The sequence below is a fragment of the Magnolia sinica genome, chromosome 1 (genome assembly GCF_029962835.1).
Source record: "Magnolia sinica isolate HGM2019 chromosome 1, MsV1, whole genome shotgun sequence".
In the NCBI taxonomy this organism is placed as follows: Eukaryota; Viridiplantae; Streptophyta; class Magnoliopsida; order Magnoliales; family Magnoliaceae; genus Magnolia; species Magnolia sinica.
Window position 1 is genome coordinate 95,190,841 of NC_080573.1, and position 16,838 is coordinate 95,207,678.

At 41.2% G+C, this 16,838-nt stretch overlaps 1 protein-coding gene across 1 annotated transcript; it reads right to left on the reverse strand.

The window, feature by feature from the left end:
• Nucleotides 1-11,218: 11,218 nt before the first annotated feature.
• LOC131251857 (cytochrome P450 76A2-like) lies at nucleotides 11,219-13,996 on the reverse strand. The gene is made up of 2 exons (XM_058252855.1): nucleotides 12,965-13,996; nucleotides 11,219-12,108 (listed from the first exon to the last, which is right to left on the reverse strand). Exons 1-2 carry the CDS (start codon nucleotides 13,874-13,876, stop codon nucleotides 11,500-11,502), a joined length of 1,521 nt encoding a protein of 506 aa, XP_058108838.1. The 5' UTR covers nucleotides 13,877-13,996; the 3' UTR covers nucleotides 11,219-11,499.
• Nucleotides 13,997-16,838: the final 2,842 nt, after the last annotated feature.

Genomic DNA, 16,838 nt, shown 5'->3' on the forward strand with positions numbered 1-16,838 from the left:
CAATTAGGACAATATATTTCTTCAATGAATTCGGCTTCGAGGAATTTCCCGACCTCTTCTTCGATGATGGCGTATCGTTCAAGCTCAAGTGTTCGCCGTTTTTGTCTCACTGGTCGGTGATCGGTGTCCACATTTAATCTGTGGACCATTACTTCCGGCCTGATGCCGGGCATGTCCCGATGAGACCATGCGAAGACGTCAATGTGTCACTTTAGGAGATCGATGAGCTCGTCTCGTGGGCCTAGAGCTAGTAGCGAACCGACCTGAATGGCACAGGTCGGGTTAGACTCGCAAAGAGGAACAACTAACAGGTCTTCCATAGGGGACCCTCTCTTGAGTGACTCCTCTCAGGGGGTTAAGGGAAGTGATGGCCATTGTATGTTGCCGGGCTCTTACCCTTAATGCTGTGAAATAGCATTGGTGGGCCTCGTGCTGGTCTCCTCTTAGCTACCCAAACCATATTCGGTGGAAAATTTCATCACGAGATGATATGTTGAGACCACTGCTCATGTGGCATTAAGGGATGGCTGCACAAGGATAATGTTGTAAATAGAGGGGCAGTCGAACACCAGGAAGTCAACCATCATTGTTGTTTGATTCCTTCCTTCTCCTGCGGTTACCGGGAGTTGTATGCTTCCTTTGGAGGTGACCTTTTCTCCCGCGAATCCGAGCAAAGGAGTTTAGATGGGCTGGAGTCAGGATCTTCCGATTCCTATCTTATCGAAAGCGATGACAAAGAGGATGTCGGTCGAGCTGCCCATGTTTACTAAGATATAGTGTACTTTGTGATTGACTACTATCATGAAAACTACCAGGGCGTTGTTGTGTGGATGGTGGACTCTTCAGGAATCCTCCTCGAAGAACGTCAAGTTACAAGGGATCATCTTCTACTCTTTCGAGGGCCTTCTAATGAGGTTAATGTAATGTTTCGAATTTCCACCGCTTATGCTCTTAACATGAGCTTTGCATGCTCTGTCAGAGTCACCTCCTGCGGGCCCACTGAATGTGGTACGGATTTCTTCTATTGCTTCATTATCGTTTTTATGACTTTGTTGTTTGGTCCTTTGATCTAGTCGCTCCTCCCTCCTCCTGTAGACGTACTCCCATAGACATCCATTGCGGATGAGAGCTTTGATCTCTTCCTTAAGGTCGAAATAGTCTTTAGTAACATGACCGTGGTCATGATGGAAGTGACAGTACTTCTATTTATCTCGTTTATCAGTGTCAGTCTTCATCCTGTTCGGCCATCTCAAGATTCTTTTGTCACAGACTTGCATGATAACCTACTCGGGGGTAGTGTTTAGAGGAGTGAAGGAGCAGAATTTGCTTTCCGGTTGTCGGTTCTTACCCGAGTCATCATCTCTTCTTCTCTTATTACCAGTGGCGGGTGGTTGCTCCTGTTCCTTGGGGTTTTTTTTTTTTAAATCTTTAGCCAAACTTCCAACACTTTGAGTGGCTGTACGTGAGTTGAAGAGTTCTTCGACATTAGAGTATTTTTGTGCTTGAGTAAGGAAATCTGCAAAGCTGTTCGGAGGATTCTTGCCTATTGAGAAGAGGAATCTGCCTCCTTTAGGCCGGATATCATGGCAGTCATAGCTATTTGATTTGAGTAGCCTTTCACTTGCATTACTTCCTAATTGAAGCGCGTGATATAATCCTTCAATAACTCGTCTTGAGTAATAGCAAGGAGGTGGGTCGTCTTTAAACTGTGTAATGAAGGTCTTACTGAGCTGTGTGAACGAGCTAATGGACTTCGGCTTTAATTGTTGATACCATTTCCATGCTGCCTCGACACATAACTGAGTTTGAAGTGTTGTGGAGCTCCATCCATGCCCGGAACGATTCCAAATGCTCGACCGGGTCACCAAAGTTAGAGTATGGAGCGATCTGTGGCATTCGGAGCCTTGACAGGAGTTAAGCTCACATGATGTCATCGGTAAATGGCGGCTTGGTTTCCTCCATCATGGCTTTAATGGAGGTCGGGACTTGTGCGCGGTAGGCTTGGAGGATGTCGCCAATTTGTTCTCACAACTCCTTCAGTTCTACTTCTCATGGGACCTTGTTCTCTCCTATTTCAGGAAGTACTTCGGGAGATTTTTTGCATCTTTGGTTTTTCAGCGTATGGCGCAAGTTAGAGTCGTTGAGCTTGGTAGTCCTCGTAGTCCAAACAGACTCTTGGCTGTGCTGCCCCAGTTGTATTCTAGATTCGTGAGAGTTCTAAGGGGCCCATAGAGGTCAGGACTATTCGATGGCAGCTCCGGCCTCTGCCTCGTGGCCGGGAGGTGGGTTTTGCCTCTCCAGGAATTGCATCAGTTGGTTCATGTTGCCATTTAAGGCTTCGACCTGATTTTTTAGGGAGGCAAGTTGACCACCACGACTATGGGATCTGAACGTAGGTACTGAGGGGGCATACCCGCCTGATGCTGAGGTTAGTGCGGGTGCTACAATGGGATGTAAGGCCTTCTTTTTTCCTTTCACCATTGCAGATGAATTGGAGATGGGAATAGCTTTGTTGTCACTTCCCACAGATGGTGCCAACTGTTAATGCAGATATCTGGTCGTCCTAACCAAGCCTTCGAGTCCCTGCACAAGTAAAGTGACATTGGAGACCCTAGCTACGACAGGGGACCCTCCGATGCTAAAGTTAGATAGGGAATCTAGGTCTATTCGCGTTAGGGTTTTAGTGCCTACCTCTCTATGTAGATTGGGACTCTATTTATAGCCTTGGGATAAGTTCCATAGATGAAAAATTTCCCTACTTGGCAGGCGTTGGTTGTAGCTATCTTTCGAGATCCTTGGCAGAGATCTCAAAACGATTTTAGTGATAAGGTTAAGTGGTTGGGACTTAAGAAGACCGTAGTAGATAGCCAAGCCCGACTAGCTGAGGCCGAGCTGTAGGTCTAAGGTTTGATGTTGTCCTGATGTTGGTTTTCCAGAATTAAGTGTTCGCTGGGATTGAATTGACCCATATAGTAACTCGTTCGTTGTAGCAACGAGAGCTCGGCAGCGGCGGGACTCTCCGCTTGTGGTCAGGTCATCGAGCCGTTCATGGAGGTCATGCTCAGTCATATGATCCAAGTTACCTTCCAGTGGTTGCTATTATCCTATACTAGTCATGTTAGGTCAGTCCATTTTTACTCATAACAAGTACTATTAAAGTTACTTATTTCAAATAAGTAATTTAATTGCTGCCATCAATAGAAAAAACTACTTATGTAACTGCATTCAAATGGTCCCTTAATGACTTAACATAAGGTAAAAAGTGACTTATTTGGTGGTATCCAAACAGGCCCTAAGCATTATCCATGCATGCGATGAGAGAGGTGTTGAGGTTGCATGTCTTTCTAGCTGCTTTTGGTAGTTCTCATATCATATTAGATTTCATTGCCATAGTTATTCGATCACTACTAGATCCAATACCATCTTTTATAAGCAGTCTAAATGCATTGTGTGCAAGGCATATGTTTGTAACTTGGTAATAAGAAGTTTAGTGGAGTTGTTCTACTTAATCTTTTCGGAATACCAGATCATTGTCTCACTAACCCTAAGATTAGGTTTGTGCATATCTTGGTGGCCTAGCTCTCACTCCTTATCTCTACACTCAAGTTGGTGGGTAACCATTAGTTTTGAATAGTTTCATGCTGCTTGGTAGGTCTTCTATATACCTAAAACTCTGGCCTCGCTCATGCCTCTACTTGCTCCTGTTACCAATTGTGGCTCTCTTGCATCATTATGACACTTTTTGTTCCTGTTTCTATCATTTATAACCTAAATATTTTGAGTCTAAAAATAGATAAATAAAAACTAATTTCCTATGTTTTTCCCTAAATGTATATTGAGGTTTTTAGTATTATTGCATACAAAAAGTTTTTGATGTTCCCACTTAGTTTTTGTTGTGCGGATACCTTGGATTCTGCTTAATTTGGAGTTGAAGCAAGGATCTATCGGTCTGACTGAAGGTGATATTAGTTCGACCGATAGTGCTTTTGGTTTAACTAATGGACACTGATTCACTTATGTAGTTTTGCGTAAGTTGGGTTATTTAAGTTCTACTTCGATTGGGGCTTAAAGATGACGAGTGTTTTCTCTCATAGGACAAAGGTTTTACAGGGTGAGAGGGTTTTCTATACTTGTAAAGGCTTAGGAATGGATTTTTCTTAAGGGATAGGGTTTTTCTTAGGGGTATGCATTACAAATGGAAATCAGTTTGCTTCTATAATCGGAGAAGGTGAGTGGTGTAACTATATGGTTTCGATTATAGTGGAGATCTCTATCGCTTTGTGCTATTATTTTTTTCCCGCAAGGGTTTTTCGTATTAAATCCTATATTTGTGTTTGTTTGATTGGTTATTCTATCTTCATTGAACGTACTTTCATAAAGCACATGATTGGCTGTGGTATTAGATCTAAATTTCTAATATCTAGGGTCAGGTTTGTTGTGGGCTCGAAATTACAACAAAGTGGTATCAAAGTGTAAGGTTAATGACATTCGAAAATTCAATAAAGATGTTAGGTTCAAAGTTTGATGTGCAAAAATTTAACAGGAAGAACAATTTCAGTTTGCGGGAGTGAAATGTTAAGGATATTCTAGTGTCATAAGGGTTGAGCAAGGCGTTGTTAGAGAGTAAACCAGAGAAGATGTTGTAAGATAGCTGGAGCAAACTCAGGGAGAAGGCTATGAGTGTCATCCGTCTGTGTCTATTGGATGAAGTCATGTACGATGTTCTGGATGAGGAATCAACCCTAGATATGTGGAAGAAACTCGAAGATCTATATATGGCGAAGTTCTTCACTAACAAATTGTTTGTGAAGAAATAACTTTACAGGCTACAGATAAAGGATCCGATCTTTTGAAGCATATGAAATCATTTACAAAAATATTTAGTGAGTTTTTAAGGCTTGGAGAGATGGTCAAGGATGAAGATAAATTATTGCTACTTATAGCATCACTTTCCATATCATACGACCATCTCATTACTGTTCTACTACATGGGAAGAGTACTGTGAAGGCAAAGTAATTAGTTGTAAAAGGGGGTTAGAGACGTGGGAGATTCATGGAGTGATCTCGGTCTGATAGGAATAAGAAGTGTAAATTGAAATCAAAGGCTAAGGACAGATGCTTCTACTGTAGCGTTAAAGGGCACTTCAAGAAAGATTGTCAGAAACAGAAGGATGACCCTGAAAGTAAGAATAAAAAAACATGGGCGAATTAGCTAGCGTAGCGCAAGAGAGCCTAAAAAGAGATCTCATCTCGGTCTCCTCAGGTATGAGTCATCTTACGAATACGTAGAAACTCGATTCAGGATGTTCATATCATATAAGCCCGAATAAGACTTGGTTCAATACCTACAAGTCCTATGATGGTGGGAGTGTTCTGATGGGGAACGCCGCTGCATGCAAGGCCATCGAAATAGGAACCATCAAGTTAAAGATGTTCGATGGAGTCATATGGACTCTAGGTGATGTCAAGCATGTCCCGGATCTAAAGAAGAACTTGATATCCTTAGGCATTTTAGATACAAATGTATGTACATTCAACGCATCTGGCGGTGTAATCAAGGTAATGAGAGGTGCAATGGTTTTAGTGAAAGGACATAAGATGGAGAATCTGTACAAGTTAGTTGTGAGCATAATTATACGTGAGGTTGCTGCCACCTCACCTGTAGAATTCGGCACAGATGACACAAAACTGTGGTTATGTGGCTAGGCATATGAGCGAGAGGGGCATGATGGAACTCCATAAAGGAATGCAAGGTGAATTTCTACAAACATTACATCTATAAAGGAATGCAAGGTGAATTTCTGCAAACATTACATCTATGGGAAGCGGTGTAGGGTAAAGTTTAAGATTGCTACACATACTAGCAACCAGGTGTTCGATTATATATATTCCGATATCTGAGGATTAGTGACAGTACCATCTAAGGGAGGAGCATAATGCTTCATAAGCTTCATAGACAATTACTTGAGGAAGATTTGAGTTTACTTTTTAAAGCACAAGTCTGAGGTGTTTACCAAGTTCAAGGAATGAAAGACGATTAGAGAAACAAACTGGGAGACATGTTGAGTGTCTCAAGTTAGATAACGGTAAGGAGTACATAGAGGCAAAATTCATGGAATTCTACATGGAAAATGACATCACAAGGCACTTCTCAATTCTAATGACCCTACAAAAAAATGGGGTAATAGAGAGGATGAACAGAACTCTATTGGAGAGAGTAAAAAGTATGTAGTTGCATGCGGGGTTACCTAAAAGCTTTTAGGCAAAAGCTATTAACATGACATGATATATTGTGAATCGGTCACCATCTACAACACTGGACTTCAAAGTTGCAGAGGAAGTCTAGAAAAACAAGGACGTCGATTACTCATGATTGAGGATCTTCCGATGTCTAACATACATTCATGTGCATAGTGGACAAATGATAAAATTGGATCCCAAATATATAAAGTGCATCTTTATTAGGTGTGAGAAAGGTGTTAAAGTTTACAAGCTTTGTGATACAGTTTCTCAAAATGTGGTCATTAGGAGAGATGTCATCTTTGATGAGGCATCTATATTGAAGGCCAACAAGGACGCTATAGGGAAGTCAAAAATACATCATGAGGCAGAGAGATTGTTGGTGCAGGTGGAGCCAGTTGAGCTAGTTACTGAAAGTGAAATTCAGCAAGAGTACGAAACTGACAAAAATAATCAGTAAGATAACCAGGAGAATATAGACAAGAACATGGAGAGACGAACCATTAGAGCTTCAGTTCGATACAGGTTCGAAGATATGGTTTCTTTTACATTGTTCACAAGGAGTGGAGATCCCTCCACCTTTCAAGAGGTTAAGTCTAAAAAGGATAACGATAAGTAAATGTTAGCGATGGTGGAGGAGATGAAATCTCTACACAAGAATCAAACATGGGAGTTGGTGGAACTTTCAAAAGGTGTAAAGGCCATATAGTGCAAGTGATTATCCAGAAAGAAAGAAACATTAACAGAAAAGGGAGGAAGAAAATTTCAAGGCACGACTTGTAGTAAAAGGGTACTCATAGCGGGAAGAAGTAAATTATAATAAAGTTCTCTCCGGCTGTGAAACATGCATCGATGAGGGTGCTACTGGCTATGATAGCAGAATCCGATTTGGAATTAGAGCAGCTTGATGTGAAGATGGTATTCTTTCATAGGAGCTTGGAAGAAGTATTTACATGAAGCAGCCAGAAGGATTCGAGGAACTTGGTAAGGAAGATCACATGTGTAGGCTGAAGAAGTCATTGTATGGGCTGAAGTAGTCTTCGAGGCAGTGGTATAAGCAATTCGATTCCTACATGGTGGAGATTGACTATATGATATATGAGTATGATTGTTACGTATATTACAAGGTGATTGAGGATGGGTCCTACATTCTACTGATGCTATATGTTGATGACATGCTGATTGCTACGAATGATAAGAAGATGATACTCGTACTTAAGTCTCCATTAAGCAAGGATTTTTATATGAATGATTTGGGCGGTACGAAGAAGATCCTAGGTATGGAGATTCACAGAAACAAAGAGTCTGGGAAGTTATGGTTGTCTTAGAGAGGATATTTGTAAAAGGTGTCAGAGAGGTTGTACATGAAAGGTGCTAAGTCAGTTAGCACGCCTCTAGCAGGTCACTTTAAGTTATCAGCCAAATCATGTACAAGCACAAAGATGAGATTTTAGACATGTCACGGGTGTTGTACGTGAGTGCACTGGGGAGTCTTATATATGCGATGATTTGCATGAGGCCAGATATCTCGCTTGCAGTAATGTGGTCAATAGATGTATGGTAAATTCAGAAAAAGAGCATAGGAATATAATTAAGTGGATTCTCAGGTATCTAACGGGTACAGTTGGCATTGAGATCATGTTTGAGGGACATGGAGCTTCAAGTGGAGTTATAGGCTATGCGGATTCGGATTATGTAGGAGCTCTAGACAACAGAAGATCCATCACGGGATATGTTTTTCCATTAACAAGCGGACCGATATGTTGGAGATATACGCTATAGTCTATGATAACTTTATCTACAATAGAGGCAGGAAATATAGTTGTGACAGAGGCATCAAAGGAGGCATTATGGTTGAAGGGTCTAATTGGAAAACTTGAGTTTAGGTAAGAAGCGATTCGGTTGCATTGCAATAATTATAGTGTTATCCATCTAATATTAAATTAGGTTATCATGTGAGAACCAAGCACATCAACGTGAGGTTCCACAAGATATGGGAATCAATTGCTTCAGGTGAGATTCACGCATGAGGATGCCACAGACATGTTGATGAAGCTGGTGACCATATACAAATTCAAGCATTGCTTAGGCCTAATTAATCTCACCAGCTATTGATGAAATTGGGCACCCTTGCATAGGGGTGTGGATGGAGCTTCATTTCAGGAGGAGGATGCATGGAGTAGTTTACGCTCAAGGTGAAGGCTAGCGCGAGAGATTTTCAAGGTGACTTGGTAAAATACAAGTCAAGGTGAAGATTGTTGTGCAGATGCTTTAGGTTCTACTTAGTTTGGGAGTTGAAGCAGGACTCTGTTGGTCAGACCGAACTAGGTTTCGGTCCGACCTATAGATGTTGAGGGTCAAATATTACATATTATCCCCCATTTATATCTTGGTTTTATGAACATGATAATGTTTAATGTTCTATTTTATTCATGTTTGTGTTGCAAGGTAAATTTAAGAGCTTGGATTGAAAAGGGTGCTAAAAGCATGGATTTGATGCTTAAGAATTACCAAGGTAAGAGATGGATCTTAGGAGACCAAGATTGAAGAATTCATATGTCAAAGATCCAAGAAAACTAAGTGAGGAATGAAGAGAATCAAATATTTGAAGTGAAGAAAAGAAATCTTGAAATTGTCCTGAAAACAAACATATTCCTGAAATTATCCTAAAAAAGTCTATTTTAAAACTCTTTGTCATTCCGTGAAATTGCCCAGAGTGTAGTATATTCTGGAAAACTGCGCAGAGTGAAGTTTATTTTAGCAAACTGTGTAAGTTTGAGGCGGTTTTTAGAGTTTTCCAACTAGGTGCGAAAGTTGGAGTTCCACAACTATAAATAGGACTCCCTAAGATGCTCTAAGACATCTTCTAGGGTTTAAGGGGTGGAGCAAAAGGGTGGAGAAGCCTTCGCTAAGAGTTTTTCTTCTTCTTCCTTAGTTGTTTTCATGTTTTTCTTAAAAGACTTTGGTCCAATCATGTTTATGGTTGGCTAAACCTCTTAGCTAGGATTAAGAGATGAAGCTTGTAACGTGATAGGATGTTTCTCTTACTTTGATTCATGTTTATATTGAACCTTCTTTGATTCTAATTTGATATTTAAGAAATACTTTCAGTTTTTAATAGTTTATTGTGACTCAAATTACAGTAGATCTGCAACAGCTTTGAGTATTTTCTTTTCCTGATTTTGAGATTGTGGGATTGGTAAATCTTGTTGTTGGCCATCGTCCCATGGGCATGGTTTGGTGATGGAATTCATTCCAATCATCACAATTCTCCTCCATTGAGAATTAGGTCAAGGAAAGTTTAGATTTAATTTTAATTGTTATATCTTCCAATTGGATAGGATAGGACTCCAATTCCAATTATGGTAGTTGAACCAAGTAGAGGGCTCCCTGATCACTGCAAGTGGATCCTTGGCACTCTAGTTCACTTTTTATATTTGATAAATTCTTCCTAATTACTCTCTTTTATCTCATATTTAGATTTAGATCTTTTTCTAGTTATAGTTATAGTTCTTTTCAGAATATGTACAGGTTTAGTCCCTATGGATTCGACCTCGTTCTCATGAGTTATTACTACATCGCGACCCTATACTTGGGGTTGTGAACAATAGACTGGAGGATTTCTCAGGAGCTAAGCAGCACTTTATCGGTTCGAGTCGGTCCGATTGAAGGTGATATCAGTTCGAACGACGGTGTGTTCAGTTCAACCAATGGACGCCAATTCAATTACGTGGTTTTGTGTAAGTTGGGTTATTTAAGTCCAAATTCGATTAGGGCCTAAAGAGGAGAAGTGTTTTCTCTCATAGGGCAAGGGTTTTGTAAGGTGAGAGGGTTTTCTACACTTATAAGGGCCTGGAAAGAGATTTTTCTCAAGATCTAGGGTTTTTCTTAGGGGTGTGCATTGCAAGGGGAGATTGGTTTGCTTATATAATCAGAGAAGGTGAATAACTCTAAGGTTTTGATTATAGTGAAGATCTCTGTCACTTTTTTACCGTGGTTTTTTCCTATAAGAGTTTTCTATGCGTTAAATCATGTGTTTGTGATTGTTTGATTGGTTGTTTCTAGTTTTGATTGTTCTATATTTGTTGAACGTGATTTTGCAAAGCACATAATTGGCTGTGGTATTAGATCTGAATTTCTAATATCTAGGGTTGATACAGGTTTGTTGTGGGCTCAGAATTACAACAGTTTTTCCTCAATTTGCTGCCTGCTCTTGCACTGAATCTATCTTGGTTTGGTCCCACTTCATCTTAGTCGTATTATGGATGGTATCGTAGTTTTGTTGTCTCGCCTTCTACTTTGGTCCAGTGTTATGTGGAATAAGTAGCTTAAGGAGGTCCATGGCATTTGAGTTTTCCATCATTATCATGATGAAAGCCTTAATGAATCCCAAGACACCATTTGCTTCCTTCACGGACCAGGTTCTCGGTTAAATCATGTCCCAGAGTCTTTTCTTACTTCCTCCACCCACGCCCTTTTAGGTCTTCCTCTTTTGCTTTTGTAGCCTTCAATTTGAGCCGACTCACTCATAACGAATGTAGTTATTGATCTCTGTTGCTCTACTTTTTTCACCTTGTTATGTATTGATGCTACTCTTAAGTTCTCTCAAATGGATTCATTCCAAATGCTAGACGTTGATTTTAATCAATGTGTGATTGAATGTTATGCAGAGCCCATGAGAGTTTAATGTTCTCATATCTAAGTTCCAAGCCCAAATAAAAGAGGGTGTGTGACTTTGGCAGCAATCATAAAACTTTTGCCACAACTTTTATTATAAATAATGACAATATAAAATTTCAAATGTTAGGCAGTCGTTAGGCAATGTGTTCATAGGATGACATCCATTATCATTATAAAAAAAAAAGACAAAAAGAAAAAGAACATCCATTATCATTTTTTTTTTTAAAAAAAAAAAGGAAGAAGAAAAAATTAAGGTAAAAAAAGGACCATTTGAGCTAAGGAATTCAGGACAATGATGTTAATGAAACAAGCCGCTTGAAACATTTCATTGGGCCACAAGGGTGCTTTTAGGAGCATGGAATGGAGTTGAAATTGTAACAACCTTCTACTTAGTTTGCTGCTCCTACTTCAATATCTTGCCAATACCAGTAACATTAAAACTTCTCTTGATTTTCTTCCTCGTTCTTTTCTTTTTACTTATTTTCATAGGTCTTTAGTTGCGGGAACTCACATAATGGGCAACCTAAGGATGAACTGATGTGTTTCTACATTATTCTGCCTTTATGATTGCATTCTATTCTATGCCATTCGGGGTTTAGGTATTGCTTTCAATGGGATAGCCTTATGCAAGGTGATTCCCATCCTCTCCTCCATATCCAACGTCTCTGGCATGACGTTTCCATCAAGAGTCCAGTCAAAACAATGAAGCAGAGAGCCGAGAAGAAGGTGAAGCATCCGGTCAGCTAAAGGAAGGCCCGCGCACATCCGTCTCCCAGCTCCAAAGGGGATGAGCTGAAAATGGTGCCCCCGATAATCAATATCTGAATGTAAGAACCTCTCGGGCTTGAAGGACAAGGGATCGTCCCAAGACGGGTCCCTTCCTATTGCCCATGCGTGTACAAGAACCTGTGTGTCCTTAACTATTGAGTATCCCATGTATTCAGTATCTTCTACTGCTCTGCGTGGTATCAGGAAAGGAAGTGGAGGATGCAATCGCAGTGTTTCTTTTATAACGGCATTTAGATATGGCAGGCCTTCCATATGCTTCTCTTCAATCTTTATGCCTCGACCCACGACTTGGTCTAGCTCTGCCTGGACCTTGCTCATTAATCCAGGGTTGCGAAGGAGCTCAGCCATCGCCCACTCTATAGTACTGGTTGTTGTGTCTGTAGCAGCTAAGAATATTTCCTGCACCAAACACCAGGTTAGAGATGTGGAATGAATCTGAAAGTTGGTTTGGCGGGCCCAATAAAAAATGAAGGGTGAGCGTCGTTATGCATATGGTTGAAGAGAGAGAGATATGTAGGAATTCTATAAGGTGGGCATTATTGGTCAACTGCCAGGATTGTACTAAGTGTTGGATAGTGTTATCACGTGTACCAGTGGACCCCACTAAGTTGTGATGCATCTAAAATTGTGCAAGGAGTGGTGTGCTACAACTTTGATACACACCCAATCTTTTAGTGGAATTGGAATTGCCAAATTCGTGTGGAGCCTTAGGGAGAAGAGTTTTGATGGGTTCAAACTCCTCTACCCTTCACACCTACAGAACAGTGCTGGGTCCCCAATCCAACACCATCCACAGAAGCAAGAATCCCATTAGAGCTTCTCTAAGGATGTAAGGAAAGGAAAACTACAGCATCCAACATACAGCAATGGCGTCTCAACAAGGTACGCCATATAGTTCTTCATATCTCCATATTGGATGCATAGCACAGTCTTGCAATTCCGCATCAAGTTTACAAGAGATCCCCAATCCACGCTTGATTTGGCATTTTATTTACCATGGATTTGATAAATCTATGGTGGGCCCTTAGAAAAAATAGATAAATAACATTGGTTATTGGATCTACTTTTGTGTAAGTGATCTTGACCGTCCATGTTAAAGGCCATTGATAAACTGGTTCATATTTATCAATCAGTGAGATGCTTCCATGGAAGACCTAATGAACAGTCTAGATCAGTGGATTGGACTAAGTATTCCAAACCAACTGGTAACATTTCTCATTTGTGTGTGGACGATTGTTATATAGTAAAGCCTCACCAGTATCAGCACTTTGAGATCTCTATCCGAGATTTCGACACGCTCCTTAACTTCTCCTCTGAATTCCAACAGCACATCCAAGAAATCCTTCTTCCCAATCTCTTCACCTAAGCTCTGGTTTTGAATGTGGTCTTCCACAAACCCTGAAGCAATTTCCAACGCACGCCCCACGCACTCATCCATTTTCTTCCTTATACCCTGCGGATCAAGCCATCTCAATGAGGGGAAGAAGTCTGCCACATTAGGCTTTCCACTCAACCCTGCCATTGTAGAATTCAAACGGAAGAACTCCGCTCCTTCTTTCGACTGTGGGTCCAACAGGTCGCGGGAGAGCATGAGATTACTGACCAAGTTGAAGACGGCAAGGAATGCAAAACGGATCACTTCCACACTACCCTTCTCTTCTGCTTCCTCAGCTATCCACCTCAACATGTCATCTACGCACTTATTTCGTATGGAAACTGTCTCGTTGAGGCGCCTGTTGATGAACAGCTCCGTCGTGCATATCCGTCTCAGCGCACGCCAGTAAGGACCGTATTGGCCTAGAGCCATAGAACTCTCGTTGAAGCTGCAACCTCTCATAGCCTCTGTGATGGTACGGCCGGCAAAAGACAGGTCGTGGTTCTTGAATAACTCTGTAGCAGCTTCTGCCGACAGTACTACCACGGTTTTCATCGATCCAAACTGAAGCGACACGACGGGGCCGTGTTTTTGGCGGAGGGCAGCAAGGGTCAGGTGGGGTACGCTTCCCAGATCGAACATATTGCCCACGACAGGCCATCCTCGAGGCCCTGGGGGTCGTGGCCGAGATCTGATGCCAACGTTCTTGCGCTTTTTTCGCACCAGGAGGAAAATCAGTGCAGCAGGCAATAAGATGCTGGACCAAAGCAAGAAGCTGGATACCTTCTCCATTGCCTTGAAGCTGCTTATCTCTTCCTCATTCTATCCCTTCTCTATATAAGTAGCTGTTGGCTTACTCACCATCTCACATCTATCTCTTCCCCCATGGCGGAATTTTCAACGGAAGTTTATTCACAGATTCCCTGGCAACGGTTTTTGTTTCTTTCTTGCTCTTGCTTTTACCTTGTCGGTTGTATCGCAGACAAAATGTGCGACTTTTTCGAGTTTAAGCTTAACGTACAAATCGCCATGTGGGTCCCAGTGTGATGTTGTCATGACATCCGATCCGTTATCATGTGAGGCCCTTCTTATTCTCCTTGCCACTCGAAATTCAGCTCAAATCCTGTGGTCAGGTGAGCCACACGAGTTGTGTACGGAACACATCTGGTCCACATACAATCTGTAAGGTTTCTAATTGTGGACGTTGTGATCCGAATTATTCCCTCTGGTATGGCCCACCAGAGTTTTGGATTTGTCTGATTTTTGGGAATCAAATAGAAAAATATAAGGCGCAGACGATGGACAGATTGGATGTAAATGCAAAAAGGTCACGGATCAATTTTATGTTATTCTTAAGGTAGAAACGTTTCTAGCCTATACTGCCTCCTATTATTTTGGGATTTTAATCGCACTAACCTCGCATTAGTGTCAAATTTCTCGGAAGGCACGCTTAAAATATTTTGAGGATACGACAAGTTTTTAAAAGTATTTCAAATCAAATTATTACTATGGTTGAAAAAAATATGAGAAAATTGCCGGTACTTGCCTTGAAGTTTGAGCAAATTACCTAAAAAGCTACCATATTCCATATATCTTAAGAGTGGCCTTTAGACCGCTTTTGAATGTTGTTTCAAACGAAAATGCTTCTGTCCTTGGTTCAGAAGTCGTACGGTCCTGGAGTGAATTGTTTTGGAGTGAATAAGAAGTTACTCTTTTATTGCAACCCTGAGAAAGTGACGGATTGGCTACTCCCCCTACCACCGCCCAATGGCTAGTGTTCGGTGCTTTGTGGGCCCCACCATGATGTATGTGTTTCATCCATGTCGTCCATATATTTTTCCTGATCATTTTATGGTATGAGACCAAAAATGAGGTATATCCTAATATCAAGTCAACCACATTATAGGAAACAGTGTTGAATGAGCGTAGACCATTAAAAACTTTTTGGGCGCCATAAAAGTTTTGGATCAAGTTGATCTTTTTTTTCCCTTCATCTGTGTCTTTATGACCTAATTAATAGATTGGATGTCAAATAAACAGTACAGTGGGCCTTAGGAGGATTTTAATGGTGGATATCTAATCACTATTGTTTTCATCTAGTGGTCCACATGACATCCACGATCCATATAACATGACAACTATGACCTATACAATATGACAACTACGACCCATGCAAAGCACGACCCAAATGGGCCGTAGTTGTATGGATCGCAATTGTCATGTTATATGGGTCTTGGTTGTCCTGTTATATGGGTCTCAGTTGTATGGGTCGTAGTTGTCATGTTATATGGGTTGCAGTTATCCTGTCATATGGTTCGCAGTTGTATGGATCGCAGTTGTCCTGTTATATGAGTCGCAGTTATCCTGTTATATGGGTCGTGGTTGTCATGGGTCATGGTTATAATGTTATATTGGTCGTGGTTATCATGTGATATGGGTAACTGACAAGGTGGATGGATCGGATCATCACATTGTGGGCCTTAAGCTATGGTACCAATGGTTTGGTAGAAAAGGAAGAGAACACGTTGCAAACCACGAACCATGCAACATGATCACAACCACGACCCATATAACATGGTAACTACGACCCATGCAAACCACGACAAATGGGCCCACATTGATGTATGTGACTAATCCACACCGCCAATCCTTTTTATTGTGTCATTTTAGGGGTAAAGTCAAATATCAACCACGACCCTTTGTGGATGAAAACCACGATCTATTGTGCATGTGAACCACGACCCTTCAAATGGATCGTGGTTGTCATGTAGCAAGGGTTGTGGTTGTCATATTATATGGGTTGGGGTTGTGAAGTTATATGGGTCGTGGTTGTCATGTTATATGGGTCGTGGTTGTAATGTGGTAAGGGTCGTCGTGAGCCCAAAAAGTCCTGACTTAGGCAATGTCCACTTCTAACAAACATTATAGTGAGCCTGGAAAGTTTCAAGAGTGGGTGCCACTGTCACCATTATTTTCTATTATATGGCCTACATGAGCACTGGATCAGACTAATATTTGTGCCCTAGCCCTAAAATGACATGGCAAAAAGGATGGGCGGCATGGATTATACACATATATCAATGTGGGCCTCGATGTATGGTCAAATTCTCGGGTCGTGGTTGTAATGCAGTATAGGTCGTGGTTGTAAGGTGGTAAGGGTCGTAGTTTTCATGGGTCGTGGTTGTCATGAGTCGTAGTTGTCATGGATTGTGGTTGTCATGGGTTGTAGTTGTCATGGATTGTAGTTATCATGCTATATAGGTCGTGGTTCTCATGTTATATGGGTCGTGATTGTCATATTATATGGGTCGTGGTTGTCATGTTATATGGGTTGAGGTTGTCATGTTATATGGGTCGTGGTTGCCATGTTATATGGGACGTGGTTGATATGGGTCGTGGTTGTAATGTTATATGGGGTTGTGGTTATCATGTTATAGGGGTCGTGGTTGATAGGGGTCATGGTTACGTGTGACGTGTGCAGTTCGTGGTTGTAACATAATAAGGGTAGATGTTGTCATGTTATAAGGATCGTAGGTCTTGTCGTGATTTATGTGTCGAATCCAATCCGTCCATTGGATTTAGAATTTAATTTAATGTCATGGGCCAAAAAAAGAGTTACATCTAAAAAATTTATGCCCCAAAAGGTTTTCAATGGTAGGTTTTCAATTTCACTGCTTTCTATGGTGTGGTCCACATGAGCCTTTGATATGCCTCATTTTTTGGTTCATTCCTTAAAATGATCTTTCAAAATGAA

Excerpts from the sequence above, each read along its gene's own strand:
- LOC131251857 (XM_058252855.1), bottom strand. The coding sequence starts at position 13,876 with ATGGAGAAGGTATCCAGCTTCTTGCTTTGGTCCAGCATCTTATTGCCT. Across the intron at positions 12,109-12,964 it reads ATCTCAAAGTGCTGATACTG|GAAATATTCTTAGCTGCTAC; the intron begins GTGAGGCTTTAC and ends TGTTTGGTGCAG.